The sequence below is a fragment of the Cupressus sempervirens genome, chromosome 5 (assembly GCF_028749045.1).
Source record: "Cupressus sempervirens isolate cs-2001-9-10 chromosome 5, ASM2874904v1, whole genome shotgun sequence".
Classification (NCBI taxonomy): domain Eukaryota; kingdom Viridiplantae; phylum Streptophyta; class Pinopsida; order Cupressales; family Cupressaceae; genus Cupressus; species Cupressus sempervirens.
This window is the reverse complement of record NC_143122.1, coordinates 223,328,905-223,344,865: the sequence shown is the minus strand read 5'-3', so window position 1 is coordinate 223,344,865 and position 15,961 is coordinate 223,328,905. Positions and strand designations below refer to the sequence as shown.

The window sequence follows — 15,961 nt, the reverse complement described above, 5'->3', positions numbered from 1 at the left end:
TTTTGATTATATCTTCTAACATAGATAGAATTTGGTTAAGTGAAGTCGTACAGAGGTAGAAGACATGATGAAGATGTTGTGGTCAAGCGTGCACATCCAAATGAGCATTGTGTGAAGAGTTATGAAGACTATGAGCTGACATTTTGATTGTAATTGTGAAAAGATGTAATATTGTAATGTAATATGTAAATACAATATCTTAAGGTGATTCTATAATCTTATTGTAAATTGAGAAAGCCTCAAGGCTGACTCAATAATTCTTTTTAGGATTATTTCCTTGTGGTAGAGTGTGATCCAAGTGGTTGTGAACGAATTATGTGTAATGCGAGTATGCAAACTTGTATGTGAGATCCAATGAACTTGATGTTGAATATCTTTTGATTAGAGAAGTGTTTTGGTGTAGTTAAGGCATAATGGGTTGAAAAAGAGACTGTATTTGACAAAGAAGTTGTTGTGGATAGTTGTTTACTTGTTCCGAAAAGGATAGTGCTAAGGCCAGTTGGACAGTGAGTTCATTGGTCTTGCCCTTGAAGCTGTTTGGACAGTGGGTCCTGTCTTCCACAACTCCTAACATGGTTGGAATCTCTTAATAGGGATTCAAAGTCTTCTAACAGGGACTAAAATGTACTGAATGTATTTCATTGACTCCTAACAGGGTCTATCCTCTTACAAGGAACTTATATATTAGTACATCATTTTGTGGGTACCATCCACACCAGGGTTTTCCCTCTGATCAAGGGTTTCCCTAGTTAACAAAATATGGTATTATAGTGTACGGTAATCTTTCTATGGTTGTTGCATCTACTGTGTACATGTTTTGGCTTTAATAAGGATATTGAGAGTTGTTTTAATCAGATAACTGATTCACCCCCCTACCCAACCCCCTTGTCTTAGTTATCTTGGTGGACTTTACTTTCTAATACATATTTGGTTAACAACTCTCTTGGTGAGGTTTCCATTGTTTCTGGGAATGTTGCAATCTTTCTTCCATTGCCGGGTGATGAAGTTTCACATTAATATGTGGGTTAAAGGCAACTTCTGATATTATATTGCATAAAATTATATCATCCCTCTTGAGGGTTGTACATTTCCTCTTGTGGGCAGATGTGAGGTTTGAAGGGTTAAAATCTGCATTTTTGGTTGGCTTAATACATGCTTTGAGGTGTTTGGGGGGATGAAATCATTTAGAACAGATTTGAGATAGATTTGTGAGAAGTTTGTAGACTTATAGATTTTAGCAGAATCATCCGTGTGTGGTTTAAGTGCTCAGATTTGCAGGAGATCATTGGGATTCTTTCCTATGTTGGGAGTTACACTTTATTTCATTGGCATTTCTCCAGTGTGGACAGCTTATTGTAGTTGAGGTCTGTTTGATATAGGACTTTACTTTCTAATACATATTTGGTTAACAACTCTCTTGGTGAGGTTTCCATTGTTTCTGGGAATGTTGCAATCTTTCTTCCATTGCCGGGTGATGAAGTTTCACATTAATATGTGGGTTAAAGGCAACTTCTGATATTATATTGCATAAAATTATATCATCCCTCTTGAGGGTTGTACATTTCCTCTTGTGGGCAGATGTGAGGTTTGAAGGGTTAAAATCTGCATTTTTGGTTGGCTTAATACATGCTTTGAGGTGTTTGGGGGGATGAAATCATTTAGAACAGATTTGAGATAGATTTGTGAGAAGTTTGTAGACTTGTAGATTTTAGCAGAATCATCCGTGTGTGGTTTAAGTGCTCAGATTTGCAGGAGATCATTGGGATTCTTTCCTATGTTGGGAGTTACATTTTATTTCATTGGCATTTCTCCAGTGTGGACAGCTTATTGTAGTTGAGGTCTGTTTGATATTGGAAGCTTGAAAAAAGGCATATCCACTGATTCAATGTCTCATATCTGCCCTGCTTAATGTCAAGGAGTCTAATTAATACAAACTGATTACAAACTTCAAGAAGTACATTTCGAGGTCTGCATTTGTGTTTATTCTGATTTTTGTTTATTTACATGAATTTGATAAAGTAATTATGGCAAGCTAGATGATTGGATGCACTTATTTTAATCCTTTTGCAAATGCATTATGTTCTAGTCTATGTTCTTTGCATGAATGAAATGTAAAAGCAATCCTTCAACATAACATTACACATTTGGTTCCAAAACATTGGCAAACATTCCCCCAAAAAAATCAGGGGTGGACATTTCATGACAATGCTAAAGATCCTTGTGCATCAATTACTGTTTCTGGGATGCATTTGAGGCTGAAGATAAGCCGATTAATTGGTGTTAGGCCTGGTAGCTATCATCCTACATGTAGTTTTTGTGTCATTTTTGTGTTTTGTTTTTTGTTTTACTTGTATAGCATAATCCATGGGTTTTGGAAATTGAAGTATGGTTTAAAAAATGTTAAACATGAATCAAATATTTTAAACTTTAGTATATAATTGCATAAATGAATTACGTTGTATTATTTACTACTTATTTTAGCATAACTGTTTATTTTTTGATGTTGAAGTGAAACCCTTGAGGAATGCCAACAACACGATTTTGGTGAAAATTTTAGTATAACTCATTTTGTTGAATCTCTTTTCATTTTGGTGCTGAATTTGATTTGAGCCTGAGTCTACTTGGTGCTTTTGTCTTGTGGAAATGGAAGCAAGTTTGACTATGGCTACAATTGTTGGAAAGTGGAACCCAAAATACGGCAAGCATATAAGATTTTGAAGAGATAAAGAAGCATGTAAACAACTCATAGAACAAGTTGATAAAGAGGGTTATGAAGGAAAAGGAATTATTCAGATTAGAAATATACCCAATCATAAAGATGTTAGCTATTCTCCATTGTTTGTTGATGAATTGGGGCCCTCCAAAGCCTTTGGACCAAAATAGTGACGTGCCATATAAATATAGGGCTAACTGAAAATTTCAATTATAGAAAATTAAATATTTTTCTTTTTGCAAATTTGGATGTAACTTGTAACTATTCTTTAGAGCATAGTGATTCACTGAACAAGAAACCTTGCAAGCTCTTTTGAATCTTCACTGTCTTGTATAACGTACAATTAATATGGTTGATAATTCTGGCTCCTTAGATGTATTATAATATTGTGCCTTTATACATAGGACGTTAGGATGTTTCAAGTTCTACGAGGCATTGTTACTCCTTTTAAGCAGCCACCAGGGCATTTTAGAGCTCTTTCTTGCACCAAGCATGTTGGTTTATACTAGTCTAACATTCTAAACTGTTCACAGTCCAGATTATAGTGGGGAGACATACATTACTTTTTTTCTTTGTATGTTTGGACCTTATCATTGACTACAGATATTAGGAGATGTATGAACTATGAAGCTAATTCCGGTTGTTATCTTAGGATGTCCTCCACATGATTTATTGGCCTTTTCATAGTGACCAAAAAGGCCAATGGTGTGCTCTTGACTATGGTATATATTATATACTATAAGGTAGAGCCTTGTCATCCATCACCTTGTTATCCATCACCTTGTTTCTCTTGAATCCGTCCATGAGTTTTCTTTTTTCGCACTGGATTTTCTTTTAACAGGATTGTTTTGAAAACTTATCTTTGTGTACATTAAGTTATTAGGTTCTAGCTTTTTGATTTTCCCTAATCTCAATCAAGATTTGGTTTTCTATGTTTGCAATTCTGGGTCCCGTTACCTACTCCACTTAAGTGATTAATGGGCATAAATATAATTTCTTTATCTTCTTTCTATCAGGTCTAGGCTACTTGTTAATCATTGTTTAAAATCATAATTTTGTTAATTTAAAATTTGTAAACATATTTATAGAATTATATGTATACATACTAGGTGACAGCTTATAATATGTTGCGACCTTTATGTTTTTTTAACTGTAAACAGACTGACTGGGGGAAGTCTTTTTGGAATTTGACATAAAATTTTAATAAAGAAATCGATTAGTTATAATTTGCATCATTCTTGAATTTTTTGAGTAAATAAGCATATCAGCAGTAAGGGAAAATCGGTCAATACTTATGCTTTTAGAGTCTGATGTCACTACCTTGAGCAGGGATATATATGGTTTTACTGTGCGTCCGCAGCATTTGCAGCGCTATCGTGAGTATGCTAGAATATACAAGGTAATTCTTCCTTAACGAAAGTTGAAATCTGTCTCCTATCCTTGTTTTTATCTTTTATGTGACCGTAAATTTGCTGTTTGTTTGTGTTTTGGACCATTTCTTTTTTTCACAGGAGGAGGAAGAAGAGAGATCAGAAAGATGGCAGCACTTCCTTAAAACATATGTTGAGTCCACTCAAACCTTGACCTTGGATTTGCCATCAAATGAAAACTTTCAAACATCAGATGATGGTTCCAATTATGAGGAACCTGCATCTCCCATCAAAAAAGAGGACATTGATGGTAGTCTGGAAATGAGATCTTTAGACAAGTTATCTAAAGTAGAGATCGCAAAACAGGACAAGGAAAACCATAAAATCCAAACTTGGTCAGATATAAGATCATCTTTGGATGCTATAGAGCAGAATCTTAGTCTTCGTATCAAGAAGAGGAGGGTCACACCAGGTGCTAACAAGCATGGTAATAATGAAGGCAGACTCCCTTCTACAGAAGATCTGAGATCATTAAAATCAGGAAGTCCTGCCTCAGATGATGATTCAGAGGAAGAATTCTATGATGTGGAGCGTTCAGATGCGGTCCAGGATGTATCCTTAATTGAGGGTACAGTAACTGATGCTGCTGCTGCAAATGCAATCAATCCTCAATTTTCAAATGCAGAGCCATGTTCTTGGAAAGAAGAATTAGAAAGCCTTGTTCGAGGAGGTGTGCCTATGGCTCTTAGAAAAGAGGTAAAGTACTTTTCCCACAAGGCTTATCTAATGTTGATTTTGAGCTATTGTAAACTGTGTGCAAATTGGTAGTTTTCCCCCGCAAAGTCACCTATGCTTTTAAATGCAGCTTTGGCAAGCTTTTGTGGGAACAAGGGTTCGTAGAATAGAGAATTATTACGATGAGTTACTTATGCTGAGAAAAGATGATAAAGCTGATAACATGAAAGACAGTGATCTTCAAAAGAATTCCATCACTAATGGCATTTCTGAAACAAGCATTGCTGAGAAATGGAAAAGTCAGATTGAGAAGGTTAGTTGAAGTGGAAAATGTCAGTGAGTTATTAAAGGAAATTATTCTATTATATAGGTCTATATCCAGGAAAAAGTCTTAGCTGCATCAAGACATCATTTTCTATTTTGCTACAGGATTTGCCTCGAACATTTCCAGGTCATCCAGCACTAGATGAAGATGGTCGAAATGCTCTGAGACGACTGCTCACAGCATATGCCCGCCATAATCCATCTGTAGGATATTGCCAGGTAATTTTTATACTAATCTTTGCATTTTTGCCATTTGTTATTTTTTTTTTGATAGGTACTGGGCCGAAGCCTAGAAATAATTTTTATTATTTATTGTTATTTAGATTAATTATTATTACGTGTTAAGTTTGAGTAGATTTGAACCCAAGACCTCCCCGACGAGAGGCTCACAGTTTACCGTTGTGTTGTAGGTTCTTGCCTCGCCATTTGTTAATTTTTAAGCTTGGAGCTTTTGCTTGATTTGATGATAAAATCACTCTGTTTTTATTAGTATTAACAATTGCTTCCAGTGGTGGAATTCTCTAGATTTCCTGTCCAATGGAATTGTCAAAATATATCTTTTAAGCAACAGACAGTTTAAAAAAGTAACAAACTCTATATTCATTAAGTGTGATAGCATCCTCCTTGCCACTGAAGTTGTCATTCTGACAGCATGTAACCATTATATTCTGATAGTATGAAGCCATTATATTCTGATAGCATGAAGAGGACGCAGCTATCCTCCCTACAAACTGTACAGTTGACCAATTTTCAAAAAATCGCAAACATCATGAATTTTTTCGAATATTTCAGCATTTGATTTTCATGATCTGCATAGTTTGTAGTTGAAAACAAAAAAAAATTTGGAAAAAAATCACTACGTTTTCGTGAATCTGGATAAAAAGAAGTTTTGACTTTGTTTTGTCTTTAGTGCATTTTGTCTGGAGATTAGCCAATCCCGTATGAAGATGGCTCTCAAGCATACCAGCATTAAACATTCAGAGAAACCCATGCCACATATTTTCAGGGTAGTTTAAATTTGTTATTCAGTTTTTACAATTGTAAATTTGAGAAGGACTGAGGCCTACTGCCTTTTAATGGTATTAAAAAATTACAGGATGCTAAATTTTTAAAAAAAAGTTTATAGCGTACAAGTTTGGTACTAAACAATTGGTGGATGCAAAAATTATTTAAAAGTTTATAGTGCACAAGTTTGAGAGAAGTGTACAGAAAATTAGGTAGAAAGGAACTGGATTTTTCTACAAAAGGATTAATGAATCAATAACTCAAAATGAAACAAGGTTGTGGATTTCTATTCTGGAAAGGTCATGGATAATTTATACATTCATTTATAGTTAGAGGACTAGAAGCATCTTTATTAAGAAGAGTTAACATAAATTTTGCAGTAAACTCTTGCGTATTCTTAATATAAATATTCCAATATGGTTGGCTTTGGTGTATTTTTAACTATTAGCCAGAACTATCTTCTATGCCTATTTTTCTTGTTCCTGAAACTTTGGTGTTAATAATTAAAGCTGTTTATGGTAAAGACTATTTTATTTTCCATTTTGTCTCTTTAATTTATTTCCTTCCAGTCGGTAAAGAACTTAGAAGCTCTACATCTCCTAGACCTTTTTCATATTTCTTGGAATTCTGTAGATTTACTGACCAATGGAATTGTCAAAAAATATCTTTAACGAAAGACAATTTAAAAAAGTAATGAACTCTATATTCATTAAGTGTGATGACGTCCTCCTTGCCCCTGAAGCTGTCATTCTGATAGCAGGTAACCATTATATTCTGATAGTATGAAGATGGCCACCAAACATACCAGCATTACAAAATTTAAAGAGACCTGGGTCCCATATTTTCAGGACAGTTTAAATTTGTTATACAGTTTGTTCAATTTTAAATTTGAAAAGGAGCAAGGCTACTGCTTTTAATGTTATTAGAAAATTGCAGGATGCTAAAAATTATTTTTAAGTTTATAGTGCACAAGCTTTGGAAAAGTGTACAGAAAATTAGGTAGAAAGGATGCTGGATTTTTGTGCAAAAGGATTAATGAATCAATAACTCAAAATGACACAAGGTTGTGGATTTCTATTCTGGAAAGGTCATGGATAGTTTATACATTCATTTATAGCTAGAGGAGGACTGTAAGCATCTCCATTAAGAAGTGCAAACATAAATTTCGCAATGAACTCGGGTATTCTTAATATAAATATTCCAATATGGTTGGCTTTGGTGTATTTTTAATTGGCTTTGGTGTATTTTTAATTTTTAGCCAGGAACTATCTTCCATGCCTATTGTTCTTGTTCCTGAAACTTTGATGTTAATAATTAAAGCTGTTTATGGTAAAGACTATTTTATTTTCCATTTTGTCTCTTTTATTTATTTCCTTCCAGTTGGTAAAGAACTTGGAAGTTCTACATTTCCTAGACCTTTTTCTCACTTGAAAGTTTCTGATTCTCTTGGAACTCTCTAGATTTCGTAACCAATGGAATTGTCAAAAAATATCTTTTAATGAAAAGACAATTTAAAAAAGTAATGAACTCTATATTCATTAAGTGTGATAACGTCCTCCTTGCCCCTGAAGCTGTCATTCTGATAGCAGGTAACCATTATATTCTGATAGTATGAAGATGGTCACCAAACATACCAGCATTACAAAATTTAAAGAGACCCGGGCCCCATATTTTTAGGACAGTTTAAATTTGTTATACAGTTTGTTCAATTTTAAATTTGAAAAGGAGCAAGGCTACTGCTTTTTAATGTTATTAAAAAATTGCAGGATGCTAAAAATTATATTTAAGTTTATAATGCACAAGCTTTGGAAAAGTGTACAGAAAATCAGGTAGAAAGGATGCTGGATTTTTGTGCAAAAGAATTAATGAATCAATAACTCAAAATGACACAAGGTTGTGGATTTCTATTCTGGAATGGTCATGGATAATTTATACATTCATTTATAGCTAGAGGAGGACTGTAAGCATCTCCATTAAGAAGTGTAAATGTAAAGTTTGTTAAATTCTAGGGTATTCTTAATATAAATATTCCAATATGGTTAGCTTTGGTGTAATTCTAATTTTTAGCCAGGAACTACCTTCCATGCCTATTGTTCTTGTTCATGAAATTTCGATGGTAACAATTAAAGCTGTTTATAGTAAAGACTATTTTATTTTCCATTTTGTCTCTTTAATTTATTCCCTTCCAGTTGGTAAAGCTAATTTTCTTAGACCATTTTCTCACTTGAAAGTTTCTGACGATTTGAAAGTGTTTTTGGTGTACAATGTCTTTTTCCTTTAATTGTTAACTATGTAATATGTAGGCATGGCATTTGTTCTCTATTGCTTTTATCGTAACAGAAAAAAATCTTTCTCAGGTATAATTCCACAATTTTTTTTTAATTCAATTTCCTGTGGATTAAATCAGGAAAATAATGGGTTAGGTTTAGGGGAAAATAAGAGAAAATTGCCTAAAAAATAGGAAAAAAAATCAATTTAAGCACGAAACAGCCATATTCTTATTTTTGACTGAAAAGCTTGTTGCGTGTAGACCAAGAAATGGTAGATTGCAATTGATTGCATTTTTTTTAAAGGTTTCTGTTTCTATTGTTTCAATGTGTTAATATATTTTTTTTCCAGTTGTTGTACAAGGTTTGTACTTCCATATTATGGACATGGAACTTCTTTGCATAGTGGTTAAAAGGTTGCATAAACAACAGGATTTAGGGGGTTTGTTGCAAGGAAAGTTTACAGAAGTAGCTGAAATTGAAAAGAATGCAAAAAGTGTTGGATTTAATCAGGGCATCTTTGATGATCATCATTCTGACTATGAGGAGTAGGGAACTGGTGGGAGCACTGATAGCCATAATGTTGATCTGCTGGACAGGAAATCAACATTAATGTTAGTTAAACAAATTATGAATCAGGTATTCAACAGTTGTACAAAGAGAGAGCTGAATATCTGATCTGATCACCATTTTGCATTAAATTTCTCAACACCTATAGTGCATTATTCTTTATTTTCCTTTTACTAGAGCTCGCCCCCTATTGGAGAGCATATCGATTCAATTTCATGATAAGTGTTTGGTAATGATATATTTGGGCAGTTGGGCAGACCTTTCTTGAGGAAAAGATCCTATCTTATAGAGAGAATTGTTTACAGCACAATATTTTTACTGTTATTTAGTTGTTGATGCTGTAGTAAGGTATGTTCAGAAACAAGTATGAGGAATACTACTATAAATGCTGGAATATTATATTGGTTGATGATTTCTCAATAATTATAACAACAACTACGATACCATCTTCTGCGTAGATTTTAATGAATCTTGGTCTATACGGACACTGTAGGCCCTGAACCAGAAATATTCCAAAAGGGACCTTACAATTGTTAATTTTTTAATAAGTTTATATTAATAAAGATAATGCAATTCTCATCTTAAGTTTGAATCAAGCAAATCCAAGAATGGACATTACAATCGGCAAATAATAGACGTTGAATATGTTAAAATTTTCCATCGTCATTCAACAACTGAACTTTAATTTTCTTATCCTCAGCAATCCTTGCCACTTCTTTTTTGTAATACCAATCGCAATCACATTCTGTTCTGCTGTACCCCAAGCATCCTCTCTAATGAGAGGCAATCACATTCACACTCTACTCTGGTGCACTCCTAGCATGCTTTCTAATAAGAGGCAATAGCAATTGTACTCTGATCTGCTGCACTCCATGCATCCTCTCCAATAAGAGCTAGTATGTGGCATTGATTTTTAAATAAAAAATTTCTAGCCTTTTTCCTTCATTTGGGAAAACCCCACAACACTATGGAACCTCACATTGCAGGGGAGACATTTCTTGATTTTGGGGATGGGCTATTCCTTGAAATTGAGACATAAAAAATCCTCCCAGAGTCCCATTTTTAGGGATGATAGTGGAACATTAGACGTTATATAAATGGTGGAGATGCAGTTTCTCTCAAAGCAAGTCACTTGAATTATTTATAATTAGATAATCTTGCTTGTCATATTTTTAGCTTACTGATATACATTTAATTGTTGGAAAACATTGGGTTCGAATATGCACATGCAGGCTATGAATTTTTTTGCTGGGTTGCTATTGCTGTTGATGCCAGAAGAAAATGCATTTTGGTGAGATATCTGTTGTTTCTTAACTTGCTTCTGTTATGAAATTCTACGCTGCCTATAATTTTTCAGTAACTAAATTATAAATGCTTTTGTGTTAAGGTTGTTTCTGCAGCACAATTTGACTATAGGAAATTGTAGTGGGTACCACTAACACTTTCTCTAGAACATACAGGACTTTGACAGGCATTATTGATGATTATTTTGAAGGCTACTATTCAGAGAAAATGGTGGAGTCTCAGGTTGATATTTTTTTATGTTCTGTTTTTAAATGTAGTCTGTATTCACAAATTTTGCCATATGAAATTCATTATGTTATGATCTCAAATTTTTGATTATTCTTATTTATTATGATAAATTGTTTATCGAACTAAACTTTCTCTTTAGAAATGTGATTATTCTATTCTTGGGATGATAACTAACTGCCATTTTACATCAGGTGGACCAACTTGTCTTTGAGGAGCTGGTTCGAGAATGCTTTCCGAGATTGGGTAAACTTTTTCCTAGATATTGCAGTTATTTTCTTCTTCAAATTTTATTACATTCTTAGGATTGTGCTGATTTGTAGTGGGCATTCCTTGTGCAGTTGCACACCTTGATAATTTGGGAGTACATGTGGCATGGGTGACTGGGCCATGGTTCCTTTCAATTTTCGTGAATGTGCTACCCTGGGAAAGTGGTATATTTTAAAAATCTTTTTGTGATTTAATTTGAAGCATGCACACTTGCGTAATAATTGTATGTACTATATATAATATCATTATTCAAATGGATATATGATTCTGCAACAGCATGTGCATATGGGGCTAACTAAAATGGAGCTCTAAAAATATTATTAAGTAATGTGAAGTGCCTAGAAATTTCTTAAATAAATCATTCAGCATTCTAATTGGTATTTTTTGCAATTTTGACCTATAGTTTTTGTATCGTCTGAAATGATTATGGATCCGGTTTAGAACAAATGGCAAATCAATACAAAGTTATAATTAAGTTGCTGTAATGAGCTGGACCAACATGAGAAACAAATTAAAAGGTTACAATTTATATTAGAGATAACATCCAAAGGATAAAAATAGAATTATATTTTAGTTTAGTTCAGTTTATCATTAATGAGGTTTGGTTGTTCTAGGGATTTAGAATCATTAAGTCATGCAATAGCTATAGAATCTGTCATATGAAGTTTTATTAGGAGTTTTAGATTCTTTTGTGATAAAGCAAAACATAATTATGTTAAATTGATTCCAATTGAAGTGAAGGTATTTTGTTTTTAGAGAAAGGTTTTCCTTCAAGAATTATTCAAATATTGCTTGCCCTTGAAAGTGGAAGTGCCTCGTCTACCAGTTTTGGTCTATTTTGCAGTATTGGTTCTAATCAGATCAAAGTTTTACTGGTAATATCTAAATGCATTCTTAATTATGTTTCTTTAACATTTTGACTGTATATATCGAATATTTTATCAGTTTGATTTCTTTTTCAGAACTTTCACTCCAAATTTTAAAATCCAGCATGTTTTAGAATTTATCTTGGCTGATAAATGTGCTACCAGAGCAGTGATTCTTCTTGCCTTTGAAATTTCAACAGCTTATCCATAATGGCCTCATGGTAGATTGTTGTAAAAGTGAACTCAAACAGGCAATGGATTAAATTTCTAGCCTTTGGTTGAAAATATTAACAAAGTGGGTAGGGATGTTAGAGAAATGAACCAGACAATGCAACAAAACTGCTGGATGACCTGTCCAATGGGAAAAACCTTCAACACATCATTGCTCCTGTTGGACTGCATCATGATAGAAGGAAGCAATGAAGATCTTCTGGTATACAAAGTAATTCAAGAAGAGATGGCAAGAGACATTAATAAATACACTGTTAGATGGTTACAGAGAGCATATAAGGTCACTGACAATGACTCAGATTAAAATATGGCTTTCAAGTGTACAATGATATAGGGAGAGCTAATTGAAAGGAGAATGAAGATAAAATAGCTTACCTCAGATGCCAAAAATTGACAAATCATAAACCACAAGAGCTATTATGCATAAATAAAGTGAACTTCATTAATAATCTATTATAATGTATTATAGAGTTATAAAGTAGATGTGGCCCATGAGACATCATCAAAGTGTATTAATTGATTACATTAATTGGGCACCTAAACAAATGGGGTTATAAAGTGATGTTATACAGTAAATTCAAGCAATTTAGTAAGTCATTAACGTGATTTAATTGAGAAGCCTCTTTATTCAAACCTCATGAATGAATTATAAAACGGGGAGAGTGCAAATTGGATTTGTTGTGCATATGAGAGTTTTGATTTGTTTCTTGGAAGTTTTGAGAATTGTGTGTTAAGTTTGTAGCTTCAGTCGAATTGATTCAATCATGAGATACGTTGTTGATGGTAAATCATCATTTAGAGAAATATTCTAATATATATAATATATTGTATATATTATATTATATATAAAATATATATTATATATTTAATATATTTATATAATATATATATTATATAATATACATAATATATATTATATATATGGTTATTTATATTTTGGTTAATATATTATTATTATCTAATGATGATTAACCATAGAGACATGTCTCCTCATATTTATAAGTCTTCAGATCTGCATTTGGAACACACCAATAACAATGGCAATGTTATTACATTTGCAGAAAACTATCCTAGAAAACTCAACATGGTATCAGAGCGAGGCTACAAATGTAAGAAAGGATTAAAGACACGAAATAAAGTGCTAAGAAATGGAAGAATTGCACAACTTTCTACTCATGAAGTGACAGTTCTTTGTGAAAAAATTTGTATGATGGAATCCCTCAACCTTCAGCGCAAGGAATGGAAGTTACATGGCTGTGGCATTGGAAGTACATCTACGAAGATATAAAGTTGTTGTATTGGCTGTGGCATTATCATCGAGGGAGATATGGATACTACAACATAGCATTCAATATGATTTATAACAGACAATAGACAATACGTGGTGTTATGACATCCACATCGTCCTTCATCTCTTAGAGAGACACAAGCCCAGCATCATAAGCAAGGAGGAAGAACGAGTCTAGTATGCATGACTGCGAGGCTTCTATAAATGGTTTCTAAATGAGAATTGTCTCATTCACCCAAGCATGGACGAAGCTAAATATCTGACCAATACTTCTAAGTATCTGACGGACAATGTGTTCAATATTATTGACCTGTCTCAAACACCATACAGTAAGAGATATGGTTCGAGTGTAGTGTAAGCACATAGAACATATATAAATACAAATAAAACCTTCATATTCTCAGACAGAAAGCTTATCGTAGGACTTGTAAAATATACCTTATATCCATGATATTTGAAGTCGACATACTATGGTAATATTACATAGGGTTGCTTGAAGACTACATTTCAGGTGCTATTATCTTCAATCCATTAATCGGTCACAAGCGACTATATTGTCAGATTAATCAGCAAACCAAGGATATATACACCAGCCCACTTTGCATTAGGAGATGAGATGATTTCGGGCTATACCATCAACAAAGGGAGATAGGATAAGCACCACAGATCACGAATGAAAGGAAATACAAAATCAAGCAATAGATCGATGATACATTCATAACTAGTAAGGTTTGGAATATATATACTCTGAAGTTTTGAACTAAAATGATTATCAACAAAGGAAATGAATTATCTTCAATGCTACCAAGCACCATTTATCAACAGTTAGTGCTTTAACATCTCAATGAGTAATATTGATTTACAAAATGACAAATCTAAAGTCTAATAATAATAAGACTAAGAGTCATTACGAACAAATTAAGGAAGGACACCACAATACAAGGTGCCACAATGTCTAGAATACATTAATAGCTGCATACAAACCATGCTCCAAGACCAAGGAAAATTGGTGACTGGAGAGACTATCAAGCATGAAGAATTAATAGAACAAGAAGCATAATGCGTACAGTGCTGCCACTATAGAAGATGTACTTTGGAATCATATTACATATAGTGTCATCATCGTAGAAGGATACAACTTGGTATCAAATATAAGAACGAAGAATGAAATGCTTTTATCAAGGAATGTTAAATTTCTTATTTAATATGTTATTCAAAACTAACAATGAAGAGAGTTTGTGAATTATATGAAAACAAGGAAAAATTAATAACATGGGATGTACCCAATTAATAATTGTAATCGAAAAGCTCAAAGTAAACAACAACTAGTAGCTTACCATTGATGGTGGCATATAAACTATTCTCTTGCAGCATGGTTACCACCAAAGTGTTACGGGAGATTGGTATTCAACCCTCATAAAACAAGATGCAAGGTGTGGAAGAATCATTTCCAGTTTTAGTGACCAAGTATCTAGACAATTCTCCTCGCCAAGTTGTAGTAATCCAGTTACAATATTAATGTATAGTCATCATTTCGAGACCCCCACGTAGGTTCCTTGATATGGAGAATATTGCATATGTAATTAAGAAGATAATATAAAAGAATATTTCAGGTCGACGAAGTGTTACATAGATAGATATAGAAATCATTCTTGAGCAGATATTTAAGACTTAGGTGAAAAGTAATCCAGCAAATACGCTAAATCCATGAAAAATAGATGGGTAGAAAGTTTAATAAGTATATAGAATGTTTCAAGATTGTGAAAGGTTCCATAGGCAGATTCGAATGTTATATAAGCTCACTACCATTTTAGCACACCTGTGAAGAAATTTTTGTGGCAAACTTGAGAGGTCAATTTAAGAAGCAACAACAACAGCAATAAGGATTAGGAGGAACTCTCATCATCCCCTTGATATCATCAACAAATAAATTTTTGATGAGATAGCTAAGAATCCAATTGAACAAGGAGTAGGGAAGCATAGCATTATATCAAGGCTTAGTTCTTGGTAACTAAGTTGCAGATTTCTCCTTGGCCAATAAGTGTTTATATTTCTATCCATTAAGGACCAGATCAAGGATCTCTATCAATATGATCTAATGTTGATAACTTCTCTTGAGTCTAGTGGATATCTATAGATTGGAATTTGGGTACAAGATATAGTTTTATTCTAACATGGTAACATGATACTTGATGACTAAATTGTGAATAAAGTCAACTATCTTCTAGCCAATTAAGCATTCCACAACAAAAATTCAAAAATGTCTAGTATTGGATGGAATTGTGAAGTTGTGGGTGAGATACACATAACTAGAGATGAAACAGATGGATTACAGGCTCATTCCTAAAGAAAATTGGAAGAAATATTCCGACTTTATAAAATAGAATGAATGAGAATTTTTACACTGTTGGGGGGAATAATAATCAATTGTCTATTCCCACTTGAACCAGCTTTCGAGGGAGATGTTCTATTCTCAAATAATCTAAGAAGGCAAATTCTGATTTCCTATCTATAGTATGTGCAGATAAGTATTTCTTATCCTTGAGTGTTACATTTATCTACTCATTATACTTGAGAGCATAATGTGTTTTATGACAATCCTCCCTAACTAAGAGGGACTGTTAAGTTTGTAGCTTCAGTCGGATTGATTCGATTATGAGATACATTGTTGATGGTAAATCACCATTTAGACAAATGTTCTTTTATATATATATATATATATGGTTATTTATGGTATTGTAAATATATTATTATTATCTAATGATGATTAACCATAGAGACATGTCTCCTCC

General features: G+C 33.4%; 1 protein-coding gene across 1 annotated transcript in view; it reads left to right on the top strand.

Annotated features, from left to right (window-relative positions):
• The window catches only part of LOC149555233 (Ypt/Rab-GAP domain of gyp1p superfamily protein), a 174,487-nt gene that overhangs the window by 25,151 nt on the left and 133,375 nt on the right, over positions 1–15,961 (top strand). Inside the window, exons 2-9 of the mRNA XM_089829319.1 lie at positions 4,043–4,112; positions 4,225–4,839; positions 4,949–5,131; positions 5,248–5,361; positions 10,217–10,275; positions 10,445–10,511; positions 10,709–10,760; positions 10,856–10,948. Coding sequence (XP_089685445.1) covers positions 4,043–4,112; positions 4,225–4,839; positions 4,949–5,131; positions 5,248–5,361; positions 10,217–10,275; positions 10,445–10,511; positions 10,709–10,760; positions 10,856–10,948 — 1,253 coding nt within the window. The remainder of the gene's footprint in view (positions 1–4,042; positions 4,113–4,224; positions 4,840–4,948; positions 5,132–5,247; positions 5,362–10,216; positions 10,276–10,444; positions 10,512–10,708; positions 10,761–10,855; positions 10,949–15,961) is intronic.